Genomic DNA, 13221 nt, shown 5'->3' on the forward strand with positions numbered 1-13221 from the left:
CGCCTGACACCTATGTGGCATACAATGTAGGCTTTCACGGCCGGTGTTGTCTTCAGTTAAAACTTCCGGGCTGAGAGGCCGTGGTCGATGTATAAAATTTCCATCTGATGTTTCGTCTCCATCTGTGGGAGACATCTTCTGAGGTCGTCCGGCTACTGCCACTGAGGCTGCTGGTACTCTCACATTTATAGAGCGCATAGAGGACACCACCATTCGTCATGTGATGCCGACGGTATGCCTATCTTTGGAAGGCGTCATCATTCTCGATTAAGAGTAATCGAGTGTCATTCTGCTGGCGCAACGTCGACATCCATATTTTGTCCAGCTTTAAAACTTCCTCTTTTCTATTGAAATTGTTGTGGTGCTTGTGAAATTCTATTGCTTCTCTATACATGCGCTTATGATAATGGGATGTTCGTGCTAGAACGCTTGTCTCGTTAAATTTAATTTCATGATTTCCATCTCGAAAAACATGCTCAGCTACGGCCGATTTTTCTATGTGTCCTAAGCGACAGTTTCTTTTATGTTCGGCTAAGCGGGTGTTTACACTTCTTATCGTTGTTCCAATACATACTTGTCCACAACTGCATGGAATTTTGTATACCCCAGGTGTTGCTAGGGGATGTCGGGCGTCTTTTGCAGTTCTTAAATGTTCCTTGATCTTCTTGGTGGGTCTGAAGATTGTTTCGATCCCATACTTGGCCAAAACTTTCCCGACACGGTCCGTAACCTTATTAATAAACGGTAGGAAAACTTTTCCAGTAGGTGTCCGTTGTTGCTCTGGACTTCTGGCTTCTTTTCTTCTTTGATGGAGGGCTCGATCAATTTCCTTACTTGTATATCCGTTTTTGATGAAGGCTGACCGTAGGTGATTCAGTTCATCTTGTAAGTAAGCCGGCTCGCAGATTTTGTTGGCTCTGTCCACCAAGGTTTTAATGACACCTCTTTTTTGCCTTGGATGATGGTTAGATTCCTTGTGGAGGTATCGATCCGTGTGAGTGTTCTTTCTATATACCTTGTGGCCCAGCGTCCCATCCACCCGTTTAATTACCGACACATCCAGGAAATTGAGTTGACCATTGCTCTCTTTCTCCATCGTAAACTGTATCTTCGGGTTAATGCTGTTCAGGTGCACCAAGAAGACATCCAACGCTTCTTCACCATGAGTCCACACTACAAATATGTCATCAACATAGCGGTACCATTTAGCAGGCTTTTTACTGGCAGTCTGCAGAGCTCGCTGTTCGAAGATCTCCATAAATAAATTGGCAACAGCTGGGCTGAGAGGGCTTCCCATCGCCACCCCGTCGATCAGTTCGTAAAACTCGTTGTTATACTGGAAATGTCGTCAGGCAGTGTTTAAATAAAGCCACTATGTCAGTCGTAAAAATATCTGATATATATGAAATAGCTTCGTTTACAGGCACCATGGTAAACAATGACACTACATCGAAGCTCACAAGAATATCACTTGGACTGACGTTAATCTCCGTCAGTTTTTCAATAAAATGCGCCGAGTTTTTAATGTAACTGTCCGTTCTGCCGATGTGTGGTTGCAGCAAGCAGGCAAGATATCTGGCCACCTCTTGTGTTGGAAATCCTATGGCACTCACAATCGGTCTCAACGGGACCTGTGGTTTATGCACCTTTGGGAGTCCATAAAGTCTGGGTGGATAAGCTTCCGTTTTTGCAGAGTTGTTTTTTATCATCCGAAGAAAGAGAAGATTGTTTCACCAGTTGATTAGTATTTCTCAAAATTTTGGTTGTAGGATCCTTCTGAAGCTTTTTGTACGTAGTGGGATCCAAAAGGTCACTAATCTTCTTGTGATAGATAATCTTCGGTGTTCAGCAAAACCGTAGCATTTCCTTTATCAGCTGCAAATACAATAATGCTCTTATCCGCATTGTACGTAGTGGGATCCAAAAGGTCACTAATCTTCTTGTGATAATCTTCGGTGTTCAGCAAAACCGTAGCATTTCCTTTATCAGCTGCAAGTACAATAATGCTCTTATCCGCATTGCTCAAAATGCCGCCATCTCCCTCCCCACATCCACCACTTCTGGCGGCTCACCTCCAACTGCGCAACGCTACGCGTTGTTAACAGCCGACTGCCCAACACTACAATGGCGAATATTACACCAACAATGCAAACCAACCACAGCCTTCACACAGCACAGTCAGTGATTTTCATATAGAGCGCTACAGTCTCAGGACTGAAGACCACAACGACAACAATGTCTCATTCATAATTGTAGGTGTCTTATTCATATCATCTTCCTCCTCCTCCTGTTCCTCTTCTGTGTCATTGTTGTCGCTGTCATTGTGAGTGTTGCTGTCCATCCTCTAGAGATTATTGTTAGGTTCCAAACAGGCGTGTATGTTACATCTTGTCAGCAAGTACTCTTCACGTGTTGTTTTTGAAATACTATCTGTTAATACATTTAATTGTGCCCACTGTGCTGGCCTTTTACTAGTGTGTACATATGTTTGTCTGTCTCTGTGTAATCAAAGTGTAGTGTCTCTCTGTTGTTAGCGTACTGCCCGCAGAAGAAGATATTGTAATCTGGGGAACTTTCTTGCCTGCACGTGAATGTACAGGGTGGCGCACGAGATGTTTTACCAATTGTTTCTTTCGTAATTTACGACGCACATTAGATGTCCCGCTGGGATCTCTACAGCAGTACCACCAGAGCTTGGAAAACCAAATGAGTTACGAAATGACGTCTAATACACGATCCTGCCGCTAGGACACTAGTAAGCAGCAATGGCTGACAATGGAAGACTGACGACACAGCAATGATCGGCAATTGTGTTACTTTTTCATGAAACGAAAAGTCTTGTGACTCAGAGGCGTTTTCGACAACAGTTTAATACACGATGGGTCCCTTGCAAGAAGACCATCCACAGGTTGTACAGTAAATTTGTACAGGAAGGAACAGTAGTGGAAGCGAAGCGGCTTCGTCCTCAGCCTGTTTGTTCGCCGGAGAATATTAAAGCGGTACGAGTTGCTGTACAGAGAAGTCCCGGGAAATCGCGTAGAAAGGCAGCAGTGCAACTGAGAATATCCAGACGCTCCGTTCAACGCATTCTTAAAATTGACCTCCATATGTACCCATACAAGATGACCTGTGCACAGAAGCTCACTGAAGAACACAAGCAGCAGAGACTACTGTTTGCTCAGTGGGCGGAGGATAGGAAAGAAACTCTCAACAAGGTTTGGTTTTCAGACGAGGCGCATTTTCATTTAGACGATGTGGTTAACAAACAAAATGTACGCTCTTGGGCCACTGAAAACCCACTAGTGCTTCATGAACGACAACATTATGCTCCGAGGATTACAGCGGGGGCAGCAATTTCCAGTCACGGACTTATTGGGCCCTTTTTCTTTGAAGAAACCGTGAACAGCGAGCGTTATTTGAGCATGCTTCGCAATAGCTTCATTCCACAGCTTCTTGCTACTGCCTTGTCCTTCAACACCCAGAACAAGATTTAGAAAACGACGGATTTCGACTTCTAGACGTAGACAACCGAACAATTCATGCAAGATGGAGCAAAGCCACATACTGCAAAACACTGTGTTGGAGTTTTTACACGAGCATTTCGCCATGCAGATCATTTCACTCAGGTTTCCAGGTCGCGTCAATGAAGGACAAAATTGGCCCCCCAATAGTCCAGACCTCAACCCATGTGACTTTTTTCTTTGAGGGTACCCAAAGGAAAAAATTTTCCCGGAACGTCCACGTGAATTAATGTAGCTCAGAAGACTTATTCTTCAAGCTTGCCATGAAATTACGGAAGACATGTGCCGTAGGGTAATCACTAACTTCAGTGTTCGTTTGAAGGAAGTTAGGAAACGAAATGGTGGACATATTGAGCATGTGCTGAGTTAGAACAAATCTCCATGGACGGCTATTCATTGTACACTACTGGCCATTAAAATTGCTACACCAAGAAGAAAGAAATGCAGATAATAAACGGGTATTCATTGGACAAATATATTATACTAGAACTAATATGTGATTACATTTTCACGCAATTTGGGTGCATGGATCCTGAGAAATCAGCACCCAGAACAACTACCTTTGGCCGTAATAACTGTCTTGATCCGCCTGGGCATTGCGCCAAACAGAGCTTGGATGGCGTGTACAGGTACAGCTGCCCATGCAGCTTCAACACGATACCACAGTTCATCAAGAGTTGTGGCTGGCGTATTGAGACGAGCCAGTTGCTCGGCCACCATTGACCAGACGTTTTCAATTGGTGAGAGGTCTGGAGAATGTGGAGACCAGGGCAGCAGTCGAAGATTTTCTGTATCCAGAAAGGCCCGTACAGAACCAGCAACATGTGGTCGCGCATTATCCCGCTGAAATGTAAGGTTTCGCAGGGATCGAATGAAGGGTCATAACACACTGTTCAAAGTGCCGTCAATGCGAACAATAGGTGACCGAGACGTGTAATCAATGGCACCCCATACCATCACGCCGGGTGATACGCCAGTATGCAGATGATAAACGGGTATTCATTGGACAAATATATTATACTAGAACTGACTACATTTTCACGCAATTAGAGTGCATAGATCATGAGAAATGAGTACCCAGAACAACCAACCACCTCTGGCCGTAATAACGGCCTTGATAAGCAGGGGCATTGAGTCAAACAGAGCTTGGATGACGTGTACAGGTACAGCTGCCCATGCAGCTTCAACACGATACCACAGTTCATCAAGAGTAGTGACTGGCATATTGTGACGAGCCACTTGCTCGGCCACCATTGACCAGACCTTTTCAATTGGTGGGAGATCTGGAGAATGTGCTGCCCAGGGCAGCAGTCGAACATTTTCTGTATGCAGAAAGGCCCGTACAGAACCAGCAACATGTGGTCGCGCATTATCCTGCTGAAATGTAAGGTTTCGCAGGGATCGAATGAAGGGTAGAGCCACGGGTCATAACACACTGTTCAAAGTGCCGTCAATGCGAACAAGAGGTGACCGAGACGTGTAACCAACGGCACCCCGTACCTTTCACGCCGGGTATGGCGATGACGAATACACGCTTCCAATGTGCGTTCACCGCGATGTCACCAAACACGGATGCGACCATCATGATGCTGTAAACAGAACTTGGATTCATCCGAAAAAATGACGTTTTGCCATTCGTGCACCCAGGATCGTCGTTGGGTACACCATCGCAGGCGCTGCTGTCGGTGATGCAGCGTCAAGGGTAACCGGCGCCACGGTCTCCGAGCTGATAGTCCACGCTGCTGCAAATGTCGTCGAACTGTTCGTGCAGATGGTTGTTGCCTTGCAAACGTCCCCATCTGTTGAGTCAGGGATCGAGACGTGGCTGCACGATCCGTTCCAGTCATGCGGATAAGATGCCTGTCATCTCGACTGCTAGTGATACGAGGCCGTTGGGATCCAGCACGGCGTTCCGTATTACCCTCGTGAACCCACCGATTCCATATTCTGCTAACAGTCATTGGATCTCGACCAACGCGAGCAGCAATGTCGCGATACGATAAACCGCAATGGCGATAGGCTAGTATCCGACCTTTATCAAAGTCGGATACGTGATGGTACACATTTCTCCTCCTTGCACGAGGCATTACAACAACATTTCACCAGGCAACGCCGGTCAACCGTTGGTTCTGTATGAGAAACTGGTTGGAAACTTTTCTCATGTCAGCACGTAGTAGGTGTCGCCACCGGCGCCAAACTTGTGTGAATGCTCTGAAAAGCTAATCATTTGCATATCACAACATCTTCTTCCTGTCGGTTAAATTTCGTGTCTGTAGCACGTCATGTTCGTGGTGTAGCAAATTTAATGGCCAGTAGTGGAGTATATGTTCCTTTCAGATTGTATTGACAATATAGTTTATATTCAAAAACAAAGTGGTAACACATTTCGTGCGCCACTCTGTAGGTATCTGTCACGGACTCGCGCGGTTTTAGCGCGTGAGGTTAGGTTCGTGTACGCCAGGAACAACAATTCGCCAGTGATGAAGAGGAAAGAACTGCTACGTGAGGCAGCTCTGTGCACCACACCCGTGTCAAGGCCGAGCGCACGGCGCGACCTGCAGCGACCGCGATCCGCGGAGACCTGAAGGTTAGGGGCGCGCTGCAGAAATAGTGAGGTCCGGGGGTGGCGGCCGAGATGCCGGACGCTGCCGAATAGCAATAACAGGAGCGATAAACAGACGCTGCAGCAGCCAATAGTTCGACAACGATGTGGCGTGTTGGCGGCGGGAGGCGCGATAACCCCGGGACCGATACGCGAGGCGGGCGGAGCGGCGCGGAGCTGCGCCGAGTCTTCCCCGGGACAGAACGCACAGCGGCCGACTGCTCTGCTCTGCTGCGTTACCCGAGACATGTCGGCAGCGAGAGCCGACTGCGCCGCTGCGGCAGCCAACTACTCCCACGGCCGCGTGCGCAAGAGGGCTCCTCCGGGCCGACCCCTCGTCTGTCGTGAGTACCGCAGCCTTCATACTCACCTGTACTCCCCAGAGCGAGTGATCCGACAGCGGCGTGTAACTAGTGACCTACGTATGGACTCCTCAGTGCACGGCGTGCTCGCTGCGTTTTCTATAATATTATACACCAGTGTTGTTGACATTAAGGTGTCAAGATGGTGCCGACCGCCGTGCGTCGCTGTTTCGAATGGTGAAGGTCACATGTCCGAATCTCACTTGGAGAATACGAAGGGAAGCGGAGGGGAGTTACAGTGTGGACGTAATGTTTTTCTGTATCCCGAAAATATACAGAATGCGAAATTAGGCAAAGCAAATAAATAATTATAATAAACAATACGACAATGCTTTTTTATTCCAGTCTCAGATCATAAATGAATTCTTTAGACGATTACCGGTTTCAGTCTGTAATGACCATCTTCAGATCTATCTTACACCATCCGGTAATCGTCTAAAGAATTCATTTATGATCAGAGACTGGAATAAAAAAGCATTTTACCGTATTGGATCACTGTTTGTACACGCGATTATGTCGCAGTTGGTGGAAAAATACAACAGATGGTGAGTGTATTCAAAGACGACTCGATTATAAATCTGGAGTACCTGCCGTAAGGGCTTAGGGTTCAAAAACCACATTAAATAGTAATCTAATATATAAAAATGATTTTGTTTCTTCGTCTTCTATGTGTCCCTATAGTAGTCACCTGTTTACGATGAAACTAAGGTGAGTTGTCGCGCTCACGCCTGCGAAGGTTTCTGTGGGAGTAAGAATCAACTAACGCCAATAAAGGTGCGTGTCAAAAGGTGGTGAAATAGAAGCTTAACTAGGGTACTTCTGAGGCAAAGCAATAATTATAAAAAACAATACAACAGATGGTGAGTGTATTCAAAGATGACTCGATTATAAATCTGTAGTACCTGCTGTAAGGGCTTAGGGGTCAGAAACCACATTAAATAGTAATCTAATATATAAAAATGATTTTGTTTCTTCCTCTTCTATGTGTCCTTGTACTATTCACCAGGTTACGATGAAACTGAGGTTGAGTTGTTGCGCTCACGCCTGCGAAGGTTTCTGTGGGAGTAAGAATCACTTACCACCCATAAAGGTGCGTGTCAAAAGGTGGTGAAACAGAAGCTTAACTCGGGTCCTTCTGGGGCAATTTCAGTCAAATTTTGTGTATAAATGATTCGTTATTTGTATAATTATTTATAAGAAAACATTGTGGGGGTAATATACCACTGTCACTCCTGAAAATGGGAGTGGGTGTGACATGTAAAAATATTCGATATCGACCGATATTTGTGTGAAGTCCATAGTTCCCTGTTTTGCTAGTCTTATTAGTCTTGACGGAGTTCCACCCCTAGAGTTGGAGGTAGAGCGGTTGCAAAGACAGGGAGCTATCGACGTAGCCTATATCTGTAACTCCTGCAAGAATGTCTACCAGAACCGGCACACGTACCAGTTGCTGCCGACACAAAATATATTTCACTTCCACTAAACTTTTGTGTCATGGTTCCATCGGTTGAAGAATTAAGAACCTTTTCCCATAAATTGTCGGCAAATACAGAAATCACCTTCGACTTTTGAAAAGCGCCATTTTGGCAAGAAAAAACACCGACGTCAATGAAATCAGTTGCGCAATCAAGAAACAAATTGTGGGCGAAAATGGTTCAAATGGCTCTGAGCACTATGGGACTTAACATCTGACGTCATCAGTCCCTAAGACTTAGAACTACTTAAACCTAACTAACCTAAAGACATCACACACATCCAGGCCCGGGGCAGGATTCAAACCTGCGACCGTAGCAGCAGAGCGGTTCCGGACTGAAGCGCCTAGAACCGCTCGACCGGCAAATTGTGGGTGGGTCTGTAACCTAAAAACGATTGACAGCCCCATGAATGCGGATGAGATTTTAAATTATTCAACTGAGCTCCACCTGCCTCACTGTAAATCGGAACACCAGTATTTCTTTTGCGCGACATTAATCCACCACTGCTGTGCAGTGGAACCAGGCTTCCTGTCAAAAAACTGATATCAAACGTCATCGAAGCGACACTTCTGAACGGCGAATCGAAAGCAGAAAATGTGCTGCTTCCATGTACTCCCATCATTTCCACCGACATACCATTTGATTTCAAACTACTGCATTTCCCCGGTTTCCTTTAGTTCTCAATTACCATCAAAAAGGCACAAGGTCAGTCCCTCCAAGTGTCTGCATTAAATCTTGAATATCCATGCATTTTTCATATCCTGTAAATTGATTCTTTCATACTGCTTCGAAAAAAGAAGTGGTCAAATGAGCTAGGGAACATGTTGCAAATTAACTAACATGATCCATTATATGTTCCATTCTCACTAGAGCGAGAGCCGAAAAAATCGTTTTTGCAGAAGATGGAAACTCAAAAATATTGTATATCCCAAAGCACTTGAATAATATTTTTCAAAGTGAAATAAATGCACAAAATATCACTTTCTTTCATTTATTTTTTACACGTAAATGTGTTTGCTTTGTAAATGTGTACCTACATAGAAAGAAAAAGAAGCCCTGCTATGCATGCCGGGCTCAAATAGAAATAATCGTAATGATAACAATAAAACAAACTGGTTGCTGCCAGTCTTAGTTTCAGACAAGACCAGAGTTGATGATATTGATTCAATACAATCCGAACTTGACATTGGAAATTTGTTTTGGGAATGATCTAGTTGCCTGTGGAAACAAGGTGTGACGGTACAGCAGAGATTCCAACACACCTTCGTGGATGTCGGAATGATCAGCATCGCTTGGAATGGCCGATAGATCGCTCGGGCTTACATGCGTTTAATAACAAAGATGTCACACAACGGAGAAGTAACAGGACAGCGGTGGCCCTAGGAAATAGCAGACATGGGAGTTGTATTTCACAAAGAATAACAGAGTGATCATCTAATTGCGAAATGAATTAATCCCTGTTTATTATAGAGTTCGCTGATGACAAAAATGAATTACAGATTATTACAGGACATTTCGATCACCAGAAATGGGGACAATAAGAAAATTAACAACTGTTGACAAGGGATATTGCTAATCTATCACTTGAATATCCTGGCAAACATTGGATAGTTTAGGTGAATCAGACAAGACCGTAATCTACGCATATGCTATGGGTGGATAAATCTGTGTTGGGCAGGCAGTGATCACCCGAGTCCTCCAGAAGAGTGAAAATACTGTACAAGCAATCAACATTTCTGACTGAGCCTTGGACGAGCCTTCATTCGCTCGAGAAAAGTATTCGATTCGTGAAATGTGGTAACCCTAACAACGCAGTTACAAATTCACGGCATTTCTCATACCCTGCTCGCTAAGATACTGTTTCTCAACCACATTCACCTCTCAGCCGTGTGGAGCGTAGTGAGTACGGTGACCTCTTGCAGATACGATACAGCAACACTAGCAGGTCAGCGTACGATATTCCCCTCAAGGTCCTCAGACAAAGTCTCCTCCACCGCATCCCAAACAGAAGTACCATCTCCTCCCTTCAAGCCAGCGAATCTCGTGTGCCAATGAAACAGGCTCTGCAGAGTGCTGGACAATGATACTTTTGTAAACAAGACAATTCTTTGCTCCCCAATTGAAGATTTTCCGATATTGACCAATCGTTACTCACACATACATGCCGTTCTTGAGCAGTTCTGTGTTACTCTCCCACTCCGCAACTGAGTTTACTACTTGAGCCAATACGGTCTCTGGTGACCTCAACTCCTGCTTTTCTGTTTTTTGTATTAGCGAGTGAGGAGCCTTATTACAACTCTTTAGGCCATGTGTTATTCAACCCATGAAAAACGGCGCCGAGAAATCGGCCCATCGCATTCCAAAGAGGAATCGCTGTCTACAGTGCAGGTCTCTCGCTTCTCACGCAATGCGATCTTTATCTAACTTCCCAGAAGACGACTTACCAGCGAAAAAAACAAGGGGTCTTTGGAGTATGTTTTGGGCGTATGGCGCGGCTTATATACTGTCTAGTCACATTAATGTGACCACCTGTGTGATACGTTGTATTGTGCTGCTGTTAAAAGCCTGAATAACCACCTGGTGCAGTGCGAGACGTGCGGGAAGGAAGGTACCGACACGAATGTGGAGCCGTGCCAACTCCTGCGCAGAGGCGAACTGCGCCAGGTCTCTCGACTGAGAATAGATAGCGTGAACAGCCCGATAGAGGTGGTCCCACAGAATCTAAATTGGGTATAAATACGGAAAATTTGGTGGCCAGGGGAGTACAGTGAACTCATCCTGGTGCTCTTCGAACCATGCTCGTACAATGTGATGTGACAAGTTGTACTTTCCTGCCGGAAAATGCCATTGTGCCGAGGAAAAACAAAACCGCATGTGGGGGTGGTCATAGTCCCAAAGGACACGTGCATACTATCGTTGATCCTTTGCGCCTTCCAGAATGACGAGATCATCCAGGCAATGCCACAAAACGTTCCACGCAGCATTACGCTCCCTTCTGGTAGCAGGGTGTGTTAAAATGCACTATTAGACACATTCTCTAACAGTCTAATAGTGTATTTTAATACGACAGTGTGCCATCTTAGGCAATTTATAACACCTGTAAGTAAGCATTACAAATATGGATTCTCATACTGTTATATCACTCGTTATGTCTTTCACTGTTATTGTCTAACCTGCTTTCAGAAAACACTTGATAATGGCACTTTGAAGCCGAAATCGTGATTGTGTGAGTGAAAATGTAACACTGTAAATAAACAATAGTCTAATGGGGGTACTGACTTTAAAGAAATATATTATGACTGTGGCCCCGCATTCTCCACTGTACGTATTGCACAATACTGTAATTCTGTTTCATATCCTGCCCCACTTAGTGCTTCCTGAAGCTCAGTAAGGGTATCATCCGGCACCGTCGAAAAGCATCTACACCTCCTTACTTCTTTTGTGCCACTACACATGATGGAATGTAACATTGTCTAGACGTTCGCCTAACCCAAACCATTCTATCGGATTTCCACATGGTATAGCATTATTCATTACTCCAAATCACTCGCTTCCAGTCATCCACTGTCCAGGAGCGTTGCTCTTTTCACCAAATTGAGCGTCCCTTAGCATTGGCTACACAAATGCATGGTTTATGAGCAGACGCTAGACAGCTGTATCCCATTCTTTTAAGTACCTAAGCGCAGTTGTTGTGCAAGCTGGACTGCTGGTAGCACTTTAGAAACCATGAGTGGCTGCTTCCACTGATATGCAATTTTTTGTACAACCACCCTCCGCGATGCTCGTCTGTCCCAGTCCGTCAACACATACGATCATCCTGCTCTCGGTGTAGCTGTGATTTTCTTCGAGTTTCCACGTCACAGTCACAACACCAACAATTAACTTGGGCAGCCTTAGGAGGGCTGAAATGTTTCTGATGGATTTGCTCCTCAGGTGATGTCCAATGCCCAGTTTACCTCAATGAGCTCTCTTGAGCGACGTATTCTGCTGTACTCTACTGAGAACACAATTCCCTCCCCACCTTTTATACTGGCGGATCCGCCACTGGTGACATCTAGTGACCAATCCCGCAGTATATCGGGGTGCCCGGATACTTATGATCAGATATTTTATTGATGATTTTACCTCAGGACAGTCTCTGTGCAGCTAATTAAGGACCCTATTTGTTTTGCTGAACGCGTCTCTCCTCATTTAAGGCAGTACTACTGGCTGTTGGCGTTGATATCGCTCTGGTTCACCAGCAGCACAACAAAAACACTTACAGAGCAATATCATCACATTCAGCCACTGAAGATGCCTTAATAAATTGCGGCGAAACGCGTCTGAAAAAATAAATATTGTTTATTTAGCTGTATACAGGCAGTCTTAACCTGAAAAGCATTCATAGAATATTTTCTAAGCAACTTCATCAATATTTTGACCTCTGTTCCATCTGGGAACCGACCAGATAAATGTGAGACAATCTTCGCTTAAAAGAGTGTTAAATGCAAATTAATTTGAGACGGCTTATTAGCAAGCACTTTTTCCAGTAAATGATAAATTCACCAACTGCGCCGACCTCCAACCTGGAGGACCACTTAATATTTTTTGGTGGTTTCTTCCTTTACAACTAGTCCAAACTTGAAACTGCAAGATAGAAAATATTAGGTTTGGTCTGCCTCAGATGTTTTATTTCCCTAGTACTCCCCGTACAACGGCGGACGTTCCCCTATCTGTCATCTGAGTTTGGTTCCCGATGGGAGACTAACAATGGGAGTTTATTTGATGGAATTCTCCGGTATAATGCCCTATCTCGCCAATGTTAAATTTGCTAACTTTGTGTACCTTTTTCTTTGGAACTATTATCTTCAGAACTTTGAAATTCTGGCAGAGGTTTTCAGCATATATTGTGAGCCCACTGAACTAGAACCAATGTTTTCTTTTTGTTGGTATAGTATTTATGAATTTTTTACCATTAAGCCATTTTTTATTGGAAAAAGTATAACATAAACTTCCCTAGTTCAGAGAATAAGCCAGTTCTTGTCATGATTCTAGTTCAGTGGCCTCTTTGAACTGTTTTGCAGCATTTCTGAAAATTTGAATGTTGTTGGTTGAGTGGTTTATGAGATAAAGGTACATGTAACACTAAAAATGTCAAATGCCAGAAAATGCGATTAAAGTAATTTATTATGAAAATTCACAAATACCTTTTATTCTATTATCAAAAGTGTCCAGCAGAGTAATCAGGGTCATCTTCTAGTTCTTCTTCTTCACCTAGAAGC

At 44.5% G+C, this 13221-nt stretch overlaps 1 protein-coding gene across 1 annotated transcript in view; it reads left to right on the top strand.

Annotated features, from left to right (window-relative positions):
- Positions 1 to 6298: 6298 nt before the first annotated feature.
- LOC126419891 (lysosome membrane protein 2-like) overlaps positions 6299 to 13221 on the top strand; it is a 217926-nt gene continuing 211003 nt past the window's right edge. The window contains exon 1 of the mRNA XM_050087155.1: positions 6299 to 6467. Within this exon, the coding sequence (XP_049943112.1) occupies positions 6371 to 6467 (97 nt within the window). The 5' untranslated portion in view covers positions 6299 to 6370. The remainder of the gene's footprint in view (positions 6468 to 13221) is intronic.

The sequence above is a fragment of the Schistocerca serialis genome, chromosome 9, assembly GCF_023864345.2.
Source record: "Schistocerca serialis cubense isolate TAMUIC-IGC-003099 chromosome 9, iqSchSeri2.2, whole genome shotgun sequence".
NCBI classification, from domain to species: domain Eukaryota; kingdom Metazoa; phylum Arthropoda; class Insecta; order Orthoptera; family Acrididae; genus Schistocerca; species Schistocerca serialis.